Genomic DNA, 20,723 nt, shown 5'->3' on the forward strand with positions numbered 1-20,723 from the left:
CAGAGTGTCGAGAAGGAAAATTATTGACTAATCTATGATTAAAAATGTAAAAACCCTAAATAAAATAATATAGCAAACCAAATCTAATTATTATCAAAACAGAACATTGTGACTAAAACAGTTTCACTGACATTTAAAGGAATTTATTTAAACAGATTAAAATTCAATGGAATAAAGAAAAATAAAACAAGCAATTACCTCAAATTATGCAGAAAAATAATTTGGTAAAATTTAACATCCATTGATTTAAAAGAAACATCATTCTTAGCAAAATAGAAATAGAGATTAATTTCCTTAATTTAAAAATAATGCATCAGGGACTTCCCTGGCGGCCCAGCGGTTAAGACTCCGTGCTCCCAATGCAGGGGGTCGTGGGTTCAATGCCTGGTCAGAGAACTAAGATCCTACGTGTCTCGTGGCTCGGCCAAAAAAAAAAATGTAACCCATTGAACACAGAGGAAAAAACAAAACAAATAAACAAAAAAACACACTTCATGATGAAATAAGCATTCTCTTTAAAGTTAGAAATGGAGATCACTATTTGTCTGCAATCACTTTCGCACTTTTATTCAACATTTTACTGGAGGTCTTAGACTGCCTTGGGAAAAAAGCACAAGGAATGGAAAGCGGGGGAAAAAGTCATTATTATTGTCCACAAAACAAAATCCAGAACACTCTTATAGAAAAATTCAATGTTTCTATATACAAAATCAGCATACCAAAATCAACAGCTTTTCCCTACATATCAGCAACAAGCAATTTGAAGTATAACTTTTTAAAGAAAGGTAACACATATAACTATAAAAAAAAACAAGCTAAAAATTAATCTTTAAATTCAAAGAAATTCCAATAAAAGCCCCATGGAAGTTTTCATGGCGTTTCGTAAGCTAATCCTAAAATTCATAAGAATAACTTGCCAAGAGTAGCAATTCTGAATTTAATAGAGGAAGATTAAACCCATCAAACATTAATACTTACTATAAAGCTACATATAGCAACTAAAGCAAAATGGGATCAATGGAACAAAAATAAAGAGCCTGGAAGCATTTATGTATCTATGGAGAGAAGTTGTATTACAAACCAGCAAGGATAGAGCAGGAATGAGACTAGGACAACTGTTTATCCATACATCAAGAGATATCTTTAGATTCCACTCACAATAGGAACAAAAATAACTTCCAGGTAGATGAAAAGACTAAAGGATTAAAGTGAAAGTTAAAAACTTTTAGTAGAGCAAACAACAATCTATCGCCTTATGAAAAAGACATAAAAACACAAACCAGATTTGTAAATTTGTCATTAAAAATGTTTTTTGAAAAAAAACCATTTGATTAAAAAAAGAAAATAAGTAACATAGCACAGTAAAAAAGAAAAGCCAAGGCCTAGGAAAAGACATCTGCAACCCTCAAATAACCAGAAAATAATAATAATAATAAAAATTCTTCCAGATAAGTAAGGAATCTCGGAGGGAGATTCCACAGCTGGAACAAGCAACTCAGAGAGGAAAAAATCTGAATGACAAACACCAATAAATATGAAATGGTAGTAGTAGTCTTTTTAGTCTTTAAAGACAACCTCAGTAGTCTTTAAAGAAATTACAATTTTAATAACACTAAGGTATCATATCACACGCATTCAAGTTACAAAACAAACCAGATCATTCCTAGTATGGTGAGGATACAGGCAGACAGGCATTCTTATAAACACTGGGTATGTAAACAGATAGAACCACTTTGAAAGCAACTTGGCAACGACTAATAAGAGGTGCCTTCCCAATGACTTAGCAATCCATTTCTAGGTGTCCACCCAGAGAAACTCTCAAAGTTAGAAATAAGGAGATAGAGATAAGGATACTCATTTTTGCAAGGGCAAAAAAGTAGAAAGAACCTATCTCAGTAGAAAAATGGATAAACTGTGGTTTATTATTACAAAAGATAAATAGATATACTGTGGTTGACTCATATTAAACAGTTTTAGTGAATTTATCTGTATATAAACATGGAAATTTTCTAAAACATACTTTTGACCAAAAAGAGCTGCAAAATGATACCCACAGTTTGATACCATTTATGTACATTTTTAAAAAAACAACAATTGTATCTATTGTTTATAGATATAGCTGCATGTAATACAAGTAAAACAGGCTTTAGAAGATATACAACTTTAGTAGGAAGGGGAGGAGATGTGTTTTCTTTTTCAGAGAAAAAGAAAGATGAATAAAGCAAAATGTTAAAATCTGTTTATCTTTGTAGTAAATGAGCAATTTATTTTCAGTATTTTTAAGCATATCTGAAGAGCTTTATGATAAGAAATTTTAAATAAATTGCTACCACAATCCCACTATGAATATTTAGTAGATACTATAAAGGTACTGGGAAAACCCATACAGAGCTAACCTTTGATAATATTTTCTCTTTTTTATTTACACATAATTAAACATAGACAATATTATTCTGTATATGGTTTTATAATCTTTTACTTCGCTCTTAACATACCACAGGCAGGCTTCCTTGTCATTCCTTCACTCTTAGACAATTTACACATATCCATGGTGCAGATTTAAAACTGCTTAAAAGAGTATATAATGAAGAGCCTTCATCCTACCCTAGACCCTAGTACTACTGCCAAGAGTTTATTTGTCAGGTCCAGAAATTACGCTTTTATAACTAAACAGAGTGGAGTATTACTTTTGTGCCACTGGGTGGAGACAGAGCTCTCAAAGTGTAATCTTTGGCATAAGTTATTTTTCAGAGATAATAAATTTAAGCATTTCTAAAGCATCATACTGAATTTTAAAAAGTTCAAATTTCTCTGTGTATCACAATCACTAAAAAATTATTCACATTTAGTTATAAGTGTTTTAATGCACATGTGGATATCTTGCACCATCAAAAAATACTTTAAAAAAAAAGTAAAGAAAAAACTGGTTAATTTTAGGGAATACATATATGCACACTTCTGATATCGAATAATTATGGTTTCTAAGGAGGAACTGCAACTTTAAAAAGCTATCATTTTCAAACAAAATCATACACTTATGAATCAGTGCTGCATATATGGTAAGCTTAAGGGCACATAATTCAAATAAACTCAAGTTGACAGTATCCAAACAGCAGAGCTAGCCCATATCTAGATAAACCTTTTCAACCATCACTATCTTGCAGCATGGGGCAAGTGAAATGATTGAGGTCACATACTTCCCAGTATTCACTGCATTTACAATCTGTCCTCTCCCCCTTCCTCTTGTAAGAGTTTAGTGTCTCCCCAATCTGCTTGCATTATCTGTCTGCCGTTAAACCAGATAATTAAAATCACAGAAATGAACACAAGCACATAGTCACTAATTAATTATTTGCAAACTTAGGGCTTTATTTCATAAAATTGTTTTAACATTAGAACCCTTTCTAAATCATAACTTTAGGAAAGTTGTAACAATTGGACAGAAACTTTCAAACTGCAAAATGCTCATATATGATGATTTGTGTCTCAAAGACTCAAATTTCTGTGTGAGTTTTCAACTGATTAATGATTAAATTTTGCTCTCTATTCTTTGGAATCTTGTTCTAGCTATACTGTTTCAAAAAGGTTACAAAAATTGGGAAAATGAATCAGGCAAGCAGTAATAAGGATAAACAGTTTTTCAAATGATTTCTAATACAAGAAATACACCACTTTAAATTTACACTCTCTATAACTTTGCAAAAATTCCAAATATTTATTAATAAATTCTACAATTTATTAATAAAATCTAAAATAGTAAAATTTCACCTTCCTACCAAAATGTATTCTTTACACTGTAAACATCTTCAAAGAATACAGCATAACAAAGCAATTATAATGAAAACTGTACATGTTAAAACCAACTTTGGGGGCTTCCCTGGTGGCGCAATGGTTGAGAGTCCGCCTGCCAATGCAGGGGACACAGGTTCGTGCCCCGGTCCAAGAAGATCCCACATGCCGCGGAGCGGCTGGGCCCGTGAGCCATGGCCGCTGAGCCTGCGGGTCCGGAGCCTGTGCTCCGGGAGCACAGTGGGAGAGGCTACAACGGTGAGAGGCCCGGGTACCGCAAAAAAAACAACAACAACAACAACAACAAAAAACCACCTTTGGGAGAAGCTCCACTTTTTAGCAACAAAAAAATGTATGTTTTCTAAATATAAACACAATTTAATTTTGTGTAAAGGTGAGTGGATTTAATGCTTTATGAGTTAAATATTAATTAATACTCTTTCAATAAAAGGATAGAATTGGAAAAGCAAAACAAAATACTATGAAACATGCCTCCTGGGAAGGCAACTCAATTTAAAATAAATCGACTGGCTCAAAGTCACACAGTTGGTTAGTTAGTGGCAGAGCTAGGATTGCAACTCAGGTTTCCAAGGTCTTCCTCTAATTTTTAATTTCTACTATAGATTAAGCTTCCATATGAAAGGATGTTTTCCCTCAAAGCTCAGCACTTCATTCATACAGTGACTTAGCATGTATGTGTTATTATATATGTGTACATATATATATGTGTGTAACACACATAGCTCATATAGTATGTCAAACAGTAAACACAATGATCAAGAAAAAGAAAAAAGAGAAAATGAAGAATTAACACAAATTTTATCATAGATTTCAAAGTAAATGATTCATAAAAGGCATGGCAGAAAGTTACCTTTAAAACTGTACCAACTCTCTTTTTTGAACTCACCACTTACCGGGAAACTGTGACACTATTGGGGGTGTATCTTCATCTAAATCATCAACTCCTCCAGCAATGGGATAGGGTGGAATGGAGACTCTGGGCATCACCACCCAGCTGTGATCAGAATAAAGGGAAGAGGTGAGGCTGGGGAGTCCCGAGTTATGGGCTATCTGAAAGCCACAGATCTTCTCTATCTGTTGCCAGCGAAAAAGTCGTTCTCGTAAACAAGTTGTCAACTCAGAGAGAGCTTTCCTGGAAAAGCCAATATAGGAATTACTTGTTGCATCAAAGAGTCTTTAATACAGCACTGAAAAAAGTCAACTACATGAACAGACCAAGGCAATTAACCAATTTCAAGAAGAAATTACCCCTTTTCAGAATTAGTATAAATGATATAATAGTACATAATTAAATGACAAGTTAAAACATAAATTGCCTATAAATTACACATTTCAACACAATAAAAACAGACAGATAGTGACAGTAACATTCTTACTTTGCTTCCAGAATTTTGTGGTCCACCTCATCTAGGGAGGAGCTATGTGCAACATGCAGAGTCCCAAAGACTGTGCTTCTCTTCTTTTTAATTTTCTCTGCCTAGAAACCCAAAGAGAGAAAAATAAGGCTAGGTTTGGGATAAAATACACATATACGAATAAGGTTTATTTTATTTTGAATATATTAATAATTATAAAATCAATGGGGAGTTATTAGCCAAGATATAGCCCTATTTTCCAAAAAAGAAAACAAATGAGGGAGAAAGCATGCTTTCCTAAGCCAAACTTTGTCCTGGAGAATTTTTTCCCTTATTTCTATGGATCAGAAAGACCTGAATCTTCTATTTAAAACTAGGAGAATAACATAAACTATATATCCTACTGCAGTGGAGGTATAAGTGAGTGCACCGAGTTTTTTGTTGTTGTTGTTTCACTAGAAATCAGATTAAGACTCAGTAATTTCACACAATTATTAGGAGTCAGACATTAATTTCTAGTAACTACTAACCTGAATCAGATATGAAGCAGCAACCCAGAGGAGAAAAGCTCCGTATAAAACATTTATGATAATGATAGTAGGGATGATTTTTAAATGATACTAAGGTCATTCTGAAAGGTATGTACTTCTCTTAAATAAAGTAATTTCACTTTTATGAGAGTCAATCTATGCAATAAGTTCCAATTCATAAAAATAATCTGCAATACTAAAAATTTTATTCAGATCTTTGTATACCAACTGGTTAATCCCTTTAGAAGCGTAGTACGTTTTGCAATATAATAGAGTACCTCATCCTTAGCAATAGCTAACTGCATTTCAGCATTCTGTCTTTTAATATTGTAGTACTGTACTTCTACTTCATGCGTCAGCTGAAGCCATTTTTGAAGTGCATCTGGAACAGACCAGCTGCTTCTGAGTTCAAATTCTTTTTCAGCCTTTTTTAGAGCCATTCGAACCTGGGAGGGAGGTAGGAAAGAAAAGGAGAAGTGGGAGAGAAGGAGAGAGAGGGAGGGAGGGAGGGAGGGAGGGAGAAAGAGGGGTAGAGGAAGGTGGTAGAGGTTAGAGAGAGAAAGAGAAATTTCTCTTTTTAAAAGATATTTAAACTAAGATTTTTTAGTACCAAAATTAAGACAAAAGGCAATTTGAATTATGCTCTTTGTAAACTTCTTTTTAAATCACAGTCTAAAACAATATTTCTAACATTAAAACTAAAGCTGAAGTTTTTAAGTACCTCTTAAACTCACTAAGCAAGTTTGTAAAGCCAGAGGGTGAAAGGGAGCTTGCATATACCTTAGGCTGCAATACTGCATTTTTATATTTTATAATAGCCAGACTCACTGACAGACAAAAACCCAGGGCATGTACAAACTGAAATGGATTACATTTTTTGTATTTCTTTGTTTATGGACAGGATATGAAGAAGTATCCAAAATAGGGTGAATACCTGTTCTGCTACCCCTTCTAGTGTTCCCCAAAGACCCTGCTGTAGCTACCTAACTATACACCCATTTTTTTAAAGTAATTATACCATTTTTAAAAAGTTTTTCAGACATCTTTATGGCTAGTCATTTCTCATTGTTATGAGCATATCTGCCTATTATAGTCTGTTTTATCACCTCTATTTAATTTTTTCCTGCTTCTCACATACCAAAAAGTTGATAAATTAGCATATGCAGACCAAGTGTAAATTTTGAGAAAACAGATTCTGAGTGAGAGTCTTCTTGATTTTTCCATGGGAAACTATGAATAGCTTCAGTGTCAGAATGTGGAAGTTTTTCTTCTAGCCTCCCTTTAGGGGAGCCAGACAATAAACAGAAAACTAAAATGCTTAGTGTATGAGGTGGTATTACATGCTAAGGAAAAAACTCTTAAGGAAAGTCTCACTAAGAAAATGACACAGAATAAAGAGACAATCCATTGTAGGAATGATTCACTTAAAAACTAGCAAGAGCTCAAGCTAAGGATGTATAAAGATACATGATGGGGCTTCCCTGGTGGCGCAGTGGTTGAGAATCTGCCTGCTAATGCAGGGGACACGGGTTCGAGCCCTGGTCTGGGAGGATCCCACATGCCGCGGAGCAACTAGGCCCGTGAGCCACAACTACTGAGCCTGCGTGTCTGGAGCCTGTGCTCCGCAATAAGAGAGGCCGTGATAGTGAGAGGCCCGTGCACCGCAATGAAGAGTGGCCCCCACTTGCCACAACTAGAGAAAGCCCTCGCACAGAAACGAAGATGCAACACAGCAAAAATAAATAAATTAATTAATAAACTCCTACCCCCAACATCTTCTTAAAAAAAAAAGATACATGATGGAATTTATGAAATTACATACACACACTCAAGACCTTCAGACAAAGTGACAAATGAACCATGGGGCATCCTGCTTCTGGAGCACCATAACCACAAATTAATTTTCCCCACAGTTAAGTAAAGTAACTAAAACTTCATTCCTAAACTAATGTGCAGAAGAACGTTGGATCTGATCAAACCCAATTTATTTAAATAAACCTTATCATGTGCCAGAATAAACTAAATTAGAGTACTAGACACAAATTTCTGATAAAGAGAACAGCTGCCAGATACTACAGGAAAAAAATGTAGAAAGGTATTTTTTAAAACTCTAAAACTTCTAAAAAGTTTTCTAAAAACTTTTTTTAAAACTCTAAAACCATCAGACAGGAAGTAAACAATTCAAAATATTAACAGGAAGGGTAAAACAGGACTTACTCACTTGAGACAAATCGTAAGCAACACTTGCCTGACGCGACTCCCTGTGCAATGTGCTTGGGACAATACTGCACTTAATAAGACAGTTGGCAGAGCTGTGTGGCGTCCCTGCTAATCTCTCAAGAGAGAATTTGAACTCAGGTCCTGTGACATGGAGTTGTATATAACACTACAAAGTGTAGGTCACAGGCCCTTCTCACAGGATTTTTTTTTTTTTTTTTTTTTTTTTGCAGTACGCGGGCCTCTCACTGTTGTGGCCTCTCCCATTGTGGAGCACAGGCTCCGGACGCGCAGGCTCAGCGGCCATGGCTCACGGGGCCAGCCACTCCGCGGCACGTGGGATCTTCCAGGACCGGGGCACGAACCCATGTCCGCTGCATCAGCAGGTGGACTCTCAACCACTGCGCCACCAGGGAAGCCCTCACAAGATTTTAAAGCTAAAATTTCTATACAGTTTTCATTGACAAAGATGTATACAGAGAATCTGAACAAATTCACTCGTGTTTTTCTCTTTAACCATAAAGATTTTCCTTAATGTTATATCCATAAATGTGTTTCCCCAAAACAAGCGCAATAAACACATTTAACACAGAATTGATATAGTTCTAGTATAAACTGAGGCTGACCAATGTTTTGATTGACTGTCAAATAATGTCTCAAAATTTTGGAAATTCTGACCTTCCAATAACAGCAACTATTTTCTCTGCCATTATTCTTAAGCTTATCACTTGATCTGAATTCCAACCCTCAGTCTAAATTAGCATTGTTATTTACAGGGAAATAGATGCAGTGAAAATTGAGTAATTAATAGGCTTTACAAACGATGAATTATTAAGTTGTTTAAAAATACAATAATTATTTATGTAATTTTTGTGTCTTAGGAATAAAACAGCAACAAGTAAAAACATGACATCACAGAAGAAAGTCTAAATATCTGAAAACCTGGTTTCTGGACCAACTTTACGATTTATTACCTGTTTCCTTCAGTAAGTTCTTTACTTGCGGAGACTTACTGTTGCATGTACAACAGAGGTACTATGACTTGCCCTAACTTTAGGCTTCTTGAGACTTTAAAAACAAAATAATTTATGTGAAAAGTATTTAAACCACACAAAATACAAAGCAGTACTATTATTCAGCCAAAAGCTTTTGTTTAACAGAAAATAACATTATACAAAATATGTACCAGATCTTCCTGCCTTCTAACTTTGAGAAGTTGATTACCCACTCGACAAGATACAATAATACTTCAAACTATGTGGAACTGTGGATTATGTGACATATGTAAATTAATTTCCCAGTTAAACTTACTTTTATAAACAAAGCTTTTAATAGCAGTATGGGAAAACATGGACTTTGGAATAAAACACACATAATCTTGCCTTTGCCACATAATAGCTGTGTGACCTAAGGCAAGTTATTTAACCTGTACACATCTCATCTGTAAATGAGAATAATGTCTATGTATAGTGAGGATTAAAATTTTGCAATGATGTGCACAGCATAAAGTTCTGGCACAGAGTAAGCACTCATAAAATTGTGTTTCTTATTACTGTAATCATGTTGGACAGAGTTTTTTTAAATACCCAGTTCTCTCCTTTAAACCACCTCTTACTCAGGATCTCATTAGGATTATTATGTTTGTGCTGGGATGTAGTATCATAGTAATCTTAGGGTCTATTAAGGGATGCAAGGTCTCTATGTCCCAAACCCCAGACTAGAATATTTCTGATTTAGGGGTCCTCCTTTATATTGTGTCTTTTTCCCACACTGTGAGGCAGTTTCCTGTAAAATACTGCTACCAGTTTATATCTCTATAGAAGAATCCCCACTATTGCTTTCTGATTTGTTCTTTCTCATCTGCAAAGTTCAGGAAAACAGCTAACAAGCTTTTTAGTTTATTTAGTACTGGGAACAACCAAGAGTTGAAGTCTGGGTGGGAACAGGCACAGAGTTCTCACAGGAGAAAAGGACATAGTATCTAATTCTTGGACACAGTATAATTTGGCTATGCCTTTTTTGGTAATTGGGTACGCCTTTTTTGTTAACTCCCTGGTTCTTTACTACATTCTACATAGACAAGGTCTGTCAGGTAAATAGGACCAGACTGCAAAATAGGTCTAGGAGTCAACTTAAGAGAACAAACCCCTTACAGGGAAAAGACCCAAAAGACAGGTATCTGGGGTATGAGAGAAAGAACAGTTAACTGTTAACAAAAGAGATAGCTGCATTCAGTCAGACAGCTCCTACCAAAATGACAATCTTGAAGGAATTAGTAATGTACCCTGAACATTTCCTCATGAGTTGAAACTGAAACTCATCCATTACATAATTCTTACTTAGCACTTGATTGAGAAGACAACAGTGCATAAAGCAAAGTGGGAGGCAGAATACCTAGGTTCCTGGCCCTGCTTTACAACCGAGTCACTCTCTAAACTTGAACAAGTTTTCTCATCCTCATTTTGTTCCTCAACTTCTTTATCAGTAAAGAAAGGGTAAGAGTCAGAAGAAGGAGATGAGACCATGGAAGCAGAGGCTGGAGTGACATGCTTTGAAGATGAAGGAAGGGGCCATGAGCCAAGAAATGTAGGCAGCCTCTAGAAGTTGGACAAGGCAAGGAAACAGATCCTCCCCTAGAGCCTCCAGAAGGAATGCAGCCCTGCAGACCTATTTTAGACTCGGACTTCAGTAACTCTAAGGTAATAAATGTGTGTTGTTTTAAGCCCCTAAGTTTGTGGTAATTTTTAACAGCAGAATTATAAAACTAATACATCTGCCTATAATTAAATTCTCCCAGGACCTCCTCACCTTTTCTGAAGGACTGTGCAATGCCTGAACTCCATCCTGAGTAAATGCATAGTAGAAGCAGATATTGAAAAGGACACCTTTTGAACAACTTCAGAATTTGTAGCAGATTATGTTCTAAAACCATTTAACAGGATTCAAATGGATGTTTAATAGAGATTCTTAACATTTGCAGAGAACTTTAACAGTAGATATACTTTACTAGGTTACAGTCAGAAACTGAAATATACTACAGTTGTTAAATAAACATCTTAGATTCACTCAAGACAATTAACATGGCATGGGATAGGACTTCATGAATGAGTGAACATGAGGGTAACTTTTTCTTTTAGTTGGTACTTTGTTTTTTGCTAATGAACTTTGACCAATGCTAACAATATAGACAGATGACTCTTTTATTAACTAAGGAAGAGTATATGATGAAACTAAATGTAGGAGATTGAATGAAACCCAAAAAACTCCTCAGGGTAGCAATACAAATATCCTCACAAATACTTTTTTAAAACATAAATACCTGTTCCAATTCCTGCTCTGCATACTGACGTCTACTCAGTTCACATTCAGCTCCCTCCCTTAGCTCTCTCAGCCGACAAGCCTCTTCCTTTGCGTAATTGATTTCATCCATCATTTTGCGCTCTAGATTTTGCTTTTCTACAGCAACATTTCTGTTTTCTTCCTGTGCCTTTTCAAGCCTTACAGAACAATAAAAATGAAAATTCCTCACAAAAGTTTCCAAAATTTCATTATCTTAATGAACAATAAATACGTATCAAGCAATAAGATACATGTTTCAATCAGAATTCACAGCATTTTCTATTAATCTTAAATTTGGACAACAAAAACATCCGGTAACCTACTATATAGCTATTTTAATTTATATTGAGCTAAAAATACAAGATATAGAAGGGAAACACTCTTCAGGAAGAAGCTTTTAAGAAATTCATAATTATTTAAATCATGTTAAAAATAAAATTTAACTTCACTTATAATTCTACCTATATTTGATTTATTTCCACTGGTCTTCTGCCCATTTATTCCCTAGTGCATACCTTTATAATAAATTTGTAATTATGACAATATGATACTTTTCTAAAAACATGAAATGAACTCCTGATGTATGTACCAACCTAAATATAAATGGTAAGCACATGCCCATATTACATATTCACAAACTGTATCTTCCCACAGTTTTATAGTCTTTTTTACCTACTCACCTCTCTTGTAAGTCCATGAGACTTTGCTCTGCGGTTTGTAAACTCTCTAAGTCTTTCATCATTTTTGCAACATGTTCTTTTGATGTCCTATTCTGCGTGTAAGCAAACCAGCACCCGCCAACACCAATTACTATAGAAACTGTGAGGATAAAATCCTTCATCCAGTTATGAGGAGGGCCTACGAAGACAATTACAGATGGTTAAGTTAATCTTTGAGTATCATAGAATCTCAGTACACAGAGCCACTTATTTTAAAAAATAGTAGGTATCTAAAAACAAAACAAAATATGAAGATGTCCCTCCCATATACAAGTTCTCCTCAAATAATCAATGTGCTTATTATAACTACCTGATATACTAGACCTACAGGAGGGCAGTGATAAACCCACGTGGATGTACCATGCCCCCTGCTGCTACAGGAGCTAGTGACAGAATTCCTAGGGAGCTCTGAAGAAGCAACAGTATCTCCAATCACATAGAGAGGATGGTCCTCTGTGGGGTGAAAGGAGTCATGAAGAGTAACACCATTACCAGCTCCCCTCCTTCAGACAAGTTAGGCAGCGGTCATGCTTTGATACACAAACTGAAATCCTAATCATTCACCAAAAAGCAATTTCCCAAGCACACAGCCATGTAACGAGATTAATTAGTGATTCTCAACCAAGAGTGATATTCCCTCCAGCAGACATCTGAAAATTTTTGCTTGTCATAATTTGGAAGGTGGAAGTAAGGGTGTCTGTTATGGGTATCTAGTAGGTGGAGGCCAGGGATGTTCCCAAACATCCAATAATGCGTAACACAGTCTCTTTTCCTGCCCCCAGTCTGGCGGTAACAAAGAATCATCTAGGAATTATCCAGCCCGGAATGTCAATAGTGGCAAGATTGAGAAACCATGGGTTAAATGATCATAACTAGTAACGTTTTAGGTGGTTATCTGCCAGAGAGATCTGGGTTACTAGAGGGAAACATCGGGATCGCCTTCCCCTGTGGCACACCAAGCGTGACAGTAACCCCTGACATTTTTTCTGAAGTGAGGAGCCGGGAGCCAGGCCTACTGTCCTCAGTAATACAAACCACAGCAACCACTAGGCAAATAATTTCCTAGTTGATCTGAGTGTGGAGGCTCAGTGGGGGAAGACATGATAACTAATACAATATAATGTGTTATTTGTTGAAAAGAGATACAGTTTTTCAGTGAAAAACTGCCTAACTGCCCACACCTCCAGAAGTAAGGAGATACTCTGCATGTTTGATGAGATGAAGAGCTCTATAGAAATGAAAAGTTTTCATGCTTACAAGTCTAGCGTTCGTATACATTTACATTGTGTGATAAACAGCATGTTCTATGCCAGAGACTCTCAGTGTTTCATATTTCAAGAGTGCACGCCCTCACCTATAGTGAAAGAGATTCACTATTCACTCTTTGGCAGAAGGCTAAAGTCTCAAAAGGATTTATTTTTATTCTGCCTCAGACTGAGAGGTTCAGCTCAGGCTCTAGTCCAAATATAAGCCTTGTTTAGGCTGAACTATAATCACCAGGAATAACAATAAACAGATGGACAAGTCTCAAACTGTACAGTAAGTACCACAAACTGGAAAAGATTTCAGTGAAAACTCCTTTAAAATGTATTTCTGTTCACTTGACACTGCTAATTTTTTATAAATCTAATGTGGGTGTTCCAACTGTAGGGCTCATTCACTCAAATAATAATTCTAAGACAAACACATTAAAAAGGTAACGCATCATTAACTTCTAAACTGGTTTGTTATTAAAACATTTGTTTTCAACATTCTTTGAGACTAGTTTGGTTTCTTTTCAAATAATAATACTGTTTGGCTTAGAGAGTGGTTTGTTCTTGGATTAATAAAATATAAATATTCCTGACCAGTTTGTATATAGAGACAAATTCTATAGTCTAATTCCTATTTTCACCAATCATTCACATGAAAAAACTAGATCGAATCTCACAGAAGACAACCCCCAATAGATTCAGTTGAAAACTTAGGATAAGGAAAAGGTTAGAAAGGGTATCATCTTTATGGAATGCTTGGCATTTCAACAGTGTTCTATTTCATAGGGTTTGTAATTTCCACCAACTCTCACAAAGGAGAGTTCCAGCTGTTTCACCAGCTGCCCTTTTAGCCTGAGCCAAAAAAGAACCACCCGTAAAGTCATGGAATCCATCCAACCACTCCAGTAACCCTTTACTAGCAGGGGCACCCCCAACATGGTATTATAGAAACCTGCAAGTCTCTTAACTTCAAGAATTGAGGTAAAATTACCATTCGTCTCTTAATTTATAATTTGTGAAAGCCATTTTTCTTGGATTAATTTTGTTATCCCTTTTTAGCTTCTGAAAAATAAAATATAATTCCTCTAAAATGTGTACTCTTCAAACATTTTTCCCCCAAAGCTTTCTGAAATTTGAAATTAAATGAAGTAAACATATTAAACTTCCCTTCTGGGAAGAAAGTATTCCTCTCAAGGTAAAGAAGAACAAGGTTCACTTTCCTTACAAATACGACAAAGCGATTTCTTAAATGTTCTTCTTTAGAACAATCAAATAACATTCTCCACCTTGTACTTCTGCCAGAATAGTCTGTTACTTTGTACAGTTTCAAGCAGGCCTCTAGGGCCTCTGTTTTTGATCTGTATCTTAAAAATCCTTTTCCTGGTAATTAATAAAGTCAGGTTAGGATTTATTACTTCTTGTTATCAAGATGGTTAGATTGCAACTTTTTTTTAAGGACTCTTCAGTGAATATCCAGCTATAATAACATCAACATTAAAACTGCTGTAAAGAGCTTTAAATCTAGAAATTTGATTCTAAATCATCAACTAACATATAGTTTTTACAACTTTCTACATCAGTAACCAGCTTTGAAAATTCCACACTCCGTATTTCAATGACAGAAAATCTCACCCTATAAATCTTTTAAGATAGTATTACATTTCTTTCATAGCTAACAGAGGATTCTTCTTGGCCTACCACATTTCTTACTTTTTCCTTCTTTAAACAACAATGGATGATCTGATTATTCTTTCACACCATATTTTGTGAGAGAGAATACTAACGCGTTAGAGGTCCGAACAAAACCACATCCAGCGCCTTGAGCTGAAGTTTCTGTCTGTGACTCCGATCACTGATTTTCAACTGGGAGATCATAAATGAAGGTTCATGCACTGCTATCCTGTTCATTTAAAAAATACATATATATTAAAAATATTACTAGTATGTAAATTTAAATATTTCAGCAACATACTTAACACTTTACATATTAGTGATGATTAAGAGCTCATCCTGTGCAATTTAACACTTTATTACATGTATCGAAAACCTTTTCAGTGAAAACTCAGCAGTGCAAACACTCCTGTATGTTAATAATTTAGTTGCTATATTGATGTTTTTGTTTTCTATGGTTACTTTATGCTATAACAATATGATTTAGAAATTTATCAAATTCAAAATATTTTATAAGCATTAATTACCTCTGGCATTTTACTATCATTTCATAAACAACAAGAAAATTGTAAGTAATTTACTGAACATAGCAGACTTTCAAAAATCATCCTCAATTTAGATCATATTGCTTTTCTTTATAAATATCTTTTAAAACACCTATACCTTTACATTCTAATATTTAAACTATTTAAATGTTAAAGTCCACTGAAGTTATAAATGGAAAGTAAAAAGTCATCGCTGGCTGGGGGAGTAAACTGAGGGACTGATGCAGTAAGAAGTATTGAACCATTTCATTAGCAATGAAGAAAGTATGCAGGGTGCCGAAAGGCACAGGTGAAATAAGGAAATAAAATCACTCTGTTTTGGACTTCAAATCCAAGTATCCCAGTAGTTAAGATTTCTTATCAACCAACTATGATGCCAAGAAGAATCTTAGGTTACAAAGCGTAATAATAATAATAAAATTGTTAATAACAATGACGATTAAAACAAGCATGTACGGGCTTCCCTGGTGGCGCAGTGGTTAAGAGTCTGCCTGCAGATGCAGGGGACATGGGTTCGTGCCTGGTCTGGGAAGATCCCACATGCCACGGAGCGGCTGGGCCCGTGAGCCATGGCCGCTGAGCCTGCGCGTCCGGAGCTTGTGTTCCGCAATGGGAGAGGCCACAACAGTGAGAGGCCCGATTACAGCAAAAAAAAAAAAAAAAAAAAAAAAACAAGCATGTACTACGCGCTGGGTACTGTGCCAAGGGTTTTTAGAATTCAAAGAACCTATAATATGTGTAAAATTGCCATTTTATAGATGAGGAAACTAAGGTACTGCGAGGCTGAGTAACTTGCCCAAGGTTACTAATTAGTAAGAAGTAAAGCAGGGATTCAAACCCAAATGTGTATGATCCCAATGACTGTACTCTGAACCACTACATTTTATTTAGGAAGATTTCAGGTTACAGAAATCCTATGAGGTTTCTACAAAACTTTAGAGAGTAAAGAACTCTAACTTGCCCTATAGAAAATGCCTTCCCTCATCATCTCTGCAGGTAAACTTTTGTGTATGCTCCTGTTACATCTTCAATATGACACTTATCAAAGTGCTTGAAGGCAAACTATGCCTCATCTCTTTATCCCCAAACCTAGCATGGTGCTTGGCAAAAGTAGATGCTTGATAAATGTTTATATAACAGATGAATGAATGCATGGATGGATGCATGAATGAATAGCAATACTATCGGTAGACTAAATTTAAAACAGACAATGAGATGTAGTAAAAAGGAAACTATAAAACAGAATTTTATGCAAAGTTCTATATGAGCCCAGAGGTGGAAGCAATTCTACCTGAGTGGGTGAGGATGTCAGGAAAGTTCACACAGGTCTGAAAGGAATGAGGAGGCATGTGTCAGGTGAAGAGAGCCTTAATATAAGCTCTGGTAACAAGAATTACAGAATATAGAAAATACAATAAAAGGCTTAAAGATAACCATGACATAAAACTAACATAATTTTACCTACCTACTGCGGATGTAACAATATATTTTAATGCCACAGAAAGGAAACAAAATAATGAATTATTGTAGGTATGTGTACATCTGGAATATGTAATACATTTTCTTATACATTCTTATAAATAGCTCTTATATCTACAGTTACCCTACAAAAAAGTTTAAGTTTAAAAGTTGTGAAGTTAATTTCTATTACCATATAAAAGTTTTAAGCTTTTAAATGGACTCATCTAATTTCTATTACCATATGAAAGGGGCTTGATGAAGGCTATTCCAGTTTTCCTTTCCCCTCCATTCAAACAGCCTCCAGTGGGCTGACCTGAAAGCTGAACTTCCACATTTATAAGCTTTTCTTCTGTAGTAACGTGTTCACTATTTTTAAAAAAACTGATCTTTTGATTAAGTGTGTGATGTTATCTCAACAATTCTACCAGAATTTGAGGTAATCTCTGATAACCTTTACTTAAACAAAAGAAAAAAGTGGCTATAACATTTATGGTCAAAACATCAAGCAGCCTGGACTTCCCTGGTGGCGCAGTGGTTAAGAATCTGCCTGCTAATGCAGGGGGCATGGGTTCTATCCCTGGTCCGGGAAGGTCCCACATGCCACGGAGCAACTAAGCCTGTGCGCCACAACTACTGAGCCTGCACTCTAGAGCTCGCGAGCCACAACTGCTAAAGCCCACGAGCCACAACTGCTAAAGCCCGCGCACCTAGAGCCTGCGCTCCGTAACAAGAGAAGTCACCACAATGAGAAGCCCGCACACCTCAACGAAAAGTAGCCCCCGCTCGTCACAACTAGAGAAAGCCCGTGTGCAGCAACGAAGACCCAATGCAGCTCAAAAAAACAAAATCAAGCAGCCTATTTTATTTCATATTGTTGTTATATAAAGAAACTTCCCAAAAGACAGGATAAGAAAAATTCTATACGTTCCAGGGTAACACAAACAACTTGAAAAACCCTAATCCCATCAATGCTCTACTATCCTGTTTTAACTTAGAAACTTGTCTTATTTAAAAGCAAGAACTTTATTTTATTTTTTTCCCTTCTTTTCAGCATCTAGTTGCACCATGAACATAAAAGACACTCAATATGCACTTGCTGATTTGACTCTTAACTCCATAATTTCATCATTATAGTCATGTGCACAGTAAAATCAGAAATACTGATGTTGATTTTCAGAATACATTTAAGAAGATATGAAAACTTTCAACTTGATCCAAAATACAAACTTCAAAGCAACAAATGCCTCTTATTTAAATAGGATGTATAAGTAAATTGATTAGAAATATGATATGCATATAATAATTAGATAGCACTATGAGAGACTTTTTTGGTACAAGAAACAATCTAGGTTGGAATGGAACATAAGAATCTCGTAAGGGTCAATTTCCAGTGGAATTATGCAAATTTTAACATTTAAATCTTTAACAATTATTAGGTTAGCTAATGGAATTTTTAAAACATAATTTAGAAAAGTAGTGACAATTAATTCCAGACATCTAAGGAATAAATTGGCATCCTATACTTTGGTATCAGATCTATCTGTGTTCAAATGCTACCTTGGGCAAAATATTTAACTTCTCTCTGACTTGGTTTTTTCAATCTGTAAAATGGGGTAATAATACACTGTACTTCATTTTAACCATGAAGCTTATATGAGATAATATACAGTACCTCTATGTAATATACATTCAAAAATCGTTGTTATTACTTACAATTTATTAAACTTCATTTTTTTGAGGTTTAACATATGGTCACTAAAATTAAGAGTTGTTATTAAAAGAATACCAATTAAGACTAAGGATCTGTACATTAATCCATTCAAATAGGTCTTTTCATAAAGGTGGATCCATATCAAATGAATAAGCTTTTGTTACATTTACAACGGGGTCAGAGGTTGGTCCTTTGTTTTTTGGGGTTTTTTTGTTTTTTTTGGCTGCATTGGGTCTTCGTTGCTGTGCACAGGCTTTCTCTAGTTGCAGTGACTGGGGGCTACTCTTCGTTGCAGTGCACGGGCTTCTCATCGCGGTGGCTTCTCTTGTTGTGGAACACGGGCTCTAGATGTGTTGGCTTCAGTAGTTGCAGCACGCTGGCTCAGTAGTTGCAGATCGCAGGCTTAGCTGCTCCACAGAGGCTGGCCCTTTGATGTTATCTAAAAAAGATGTAGTTGACCTACCTTCTAATTTTCAAAATTACTTTCCTTAGGAATAATTTTTTTAGAAGGCCAGATTATTTAGGCAAGAAAAATTGGTTAAAGCTCGCAAATTCACACTGTACAGCTATCAAAGAATGGATATATTTATAATATTTTCTTTGAGCACTTAGCCACAGAAGTAACTTGTAGATTTTGCTTTGAAAAGTAACATTATTCTCCAGGAGTACAAAAAATACATTTGAATAATAAAGACCCACCTGGGAAGCGTTGTTCCTTTGACGTTATTGTCTCTAAAATTCTTCTCATATTGGGGTAGTTCAACAAATTCTATCAACCACTGAAGCGTGTCCTCAAGGGTCCAATTATGAACTGCAAAAGATGAAAAGAGAAGGAATATTTTAAACACATCTGCTTTCAGAATTTATATAAATTATATATATAAACTTATATACATACACATATGTATAACAATACTATAACTTCAGAGGAAATAAAGATGTTAGACTGAATTTTCAATTCAATTCAATCAATAATAAGTACTACAATAATATGTAGCATTCTATGGAAAGCTAAAGACAATGGAGACATACCTCCTACCCTTAAGGGCTTATAATCTAGAACAGAGAAGACACATAAAGGAAAAGATAAAATATTAGCATGGTTAATTCTAAAACAAGCATCTATGCAAAGTTTGAACAGGACGAAATAATCCACTATTTCCCTGGTTGTAAACTTACCAGATATATATTTATTCTTTCATTTAGCCATCCATCCATATAATATTGTAAACCTGAGTATCAGGTTCCATTCTAAGCACTGGGAATATGGCAATAAAGAAGATGGATAAAGTCGTTGCTCTCATAAAACAAATTCTTTTGGGAGTGGGGAGGGGCAATTAACAAAAGGAGGAAGAAAAGAGGAGGAAATTTCAGATAGTGATCAGCTATTAAGAAAGAAAAGATGTCAGGGTAAAGTCTCTCTGAGGAGCTGTTACCTGAATTAAGACCTAAAAATAGCAAGGAGTCAACATTGTGATGATCTAGGAGAAAAAATAATCCAAACACAGGAGAAAGCTGGTGTAAAAACCTTAAGATAAGGAATGAACTAGCTGTGTTTGAGAGAAAGAAAGTAGTCAGAGGGGACAGGTCAAAAAATACTTTCAAAAATTCTGGATATTTTTCTAATTTCAATAAGAAGAAGGAGACGTAAATAATCTATGTTTTTAAAATATCACTATCCAATGTGGAGAATGAATTGTGAGAGACAAGACTGAAAACAGAGAGGAATAAGGAGACCATTCCTTCCATAACTGTCCAAGCAAAAGGGGTTATATTCCCTTGGACTAAGGTGCTAGTAGAGGATATGGTGACAAGTGGTCAGATTCAGGACATATTCTGGGGAAAATGCTTTCAGATGTTCTGATGAAATGGATGGGGTCTGATAGCTAGAGGAAAGTCAAAAAAAGTACGAAGAGTGCTGCCACTAACTGGGATAGGAAAGAATGAGGAGGAACAAACTGGGGAGGCAAGTAGGGGCAGGTGATAGAGGTCGAAAGTTCTATTTTTAGACATGTTATGTTTGAAGTATGTATTAGATATTTAAGTGCAGATATACGTAGCAGTCAGATATACAAATCTTAAGCTTGGGGAAGAGTGAGGTAAGGAACAGAG

At 35.6% G+C, this 20,723-nt stretch overlaps 1 protein-coding gene across 1 annotated transcript in view; it reads right to left on the minus strand.

The window, feature by feature from the left end:
- The window catches only part of STIM2 (stromal interaction molecule 2), a 168,421-nt gene that overhangs the window by 14,863 nt on the left and 132,835 nt on the right, over positions 1-20,723 (minus strand). Inside the window, exons 4-10 of the mRNA XM_004266218.2 lie at positions 19,311-19,422; positions 15,008-15,123; positions 11,932-12,109; positions 11,232-11,409; positions 5,974-6,141; positions 5,187-5,287; positions 4,704-4,942 (exon numbers count right to left, since the gene is read on the minus strand). Coding sequence (XP_004266266.1) covers positions 4,704-4,942; positions 5,187-5,287; positions 5,974-6,141; positions 11,232-11,409; positions 11,932-12,109; positions 15,008-15,123; positions 19,311-19,422 — 1,092 coding nt within the window. The remainder of the gene's footprint in view (positions 1-4,703; positions 4,943-5,186; positions 5,288-5,973; positions 6,142-11,231; positions 11,410-11,931; positions 12,110-15,007; positions 15,124-19,310; positions 19,423-20,723) is intronic.

This window comes from Orcinus orca, chromosome 4 (genome assembly GCF_937001465.1).
Source record: "Orcinus orca chromosome 4, mOrcOrc1.1, whole genome shotgun sequence".
In the NCBI taxonomy this organism is placed as follows: Eukaryota; Metazoa; Chordata; class Mammalia; order Artiodactyla; family Delphinidae; genus Orcinus; species Orcinus orca.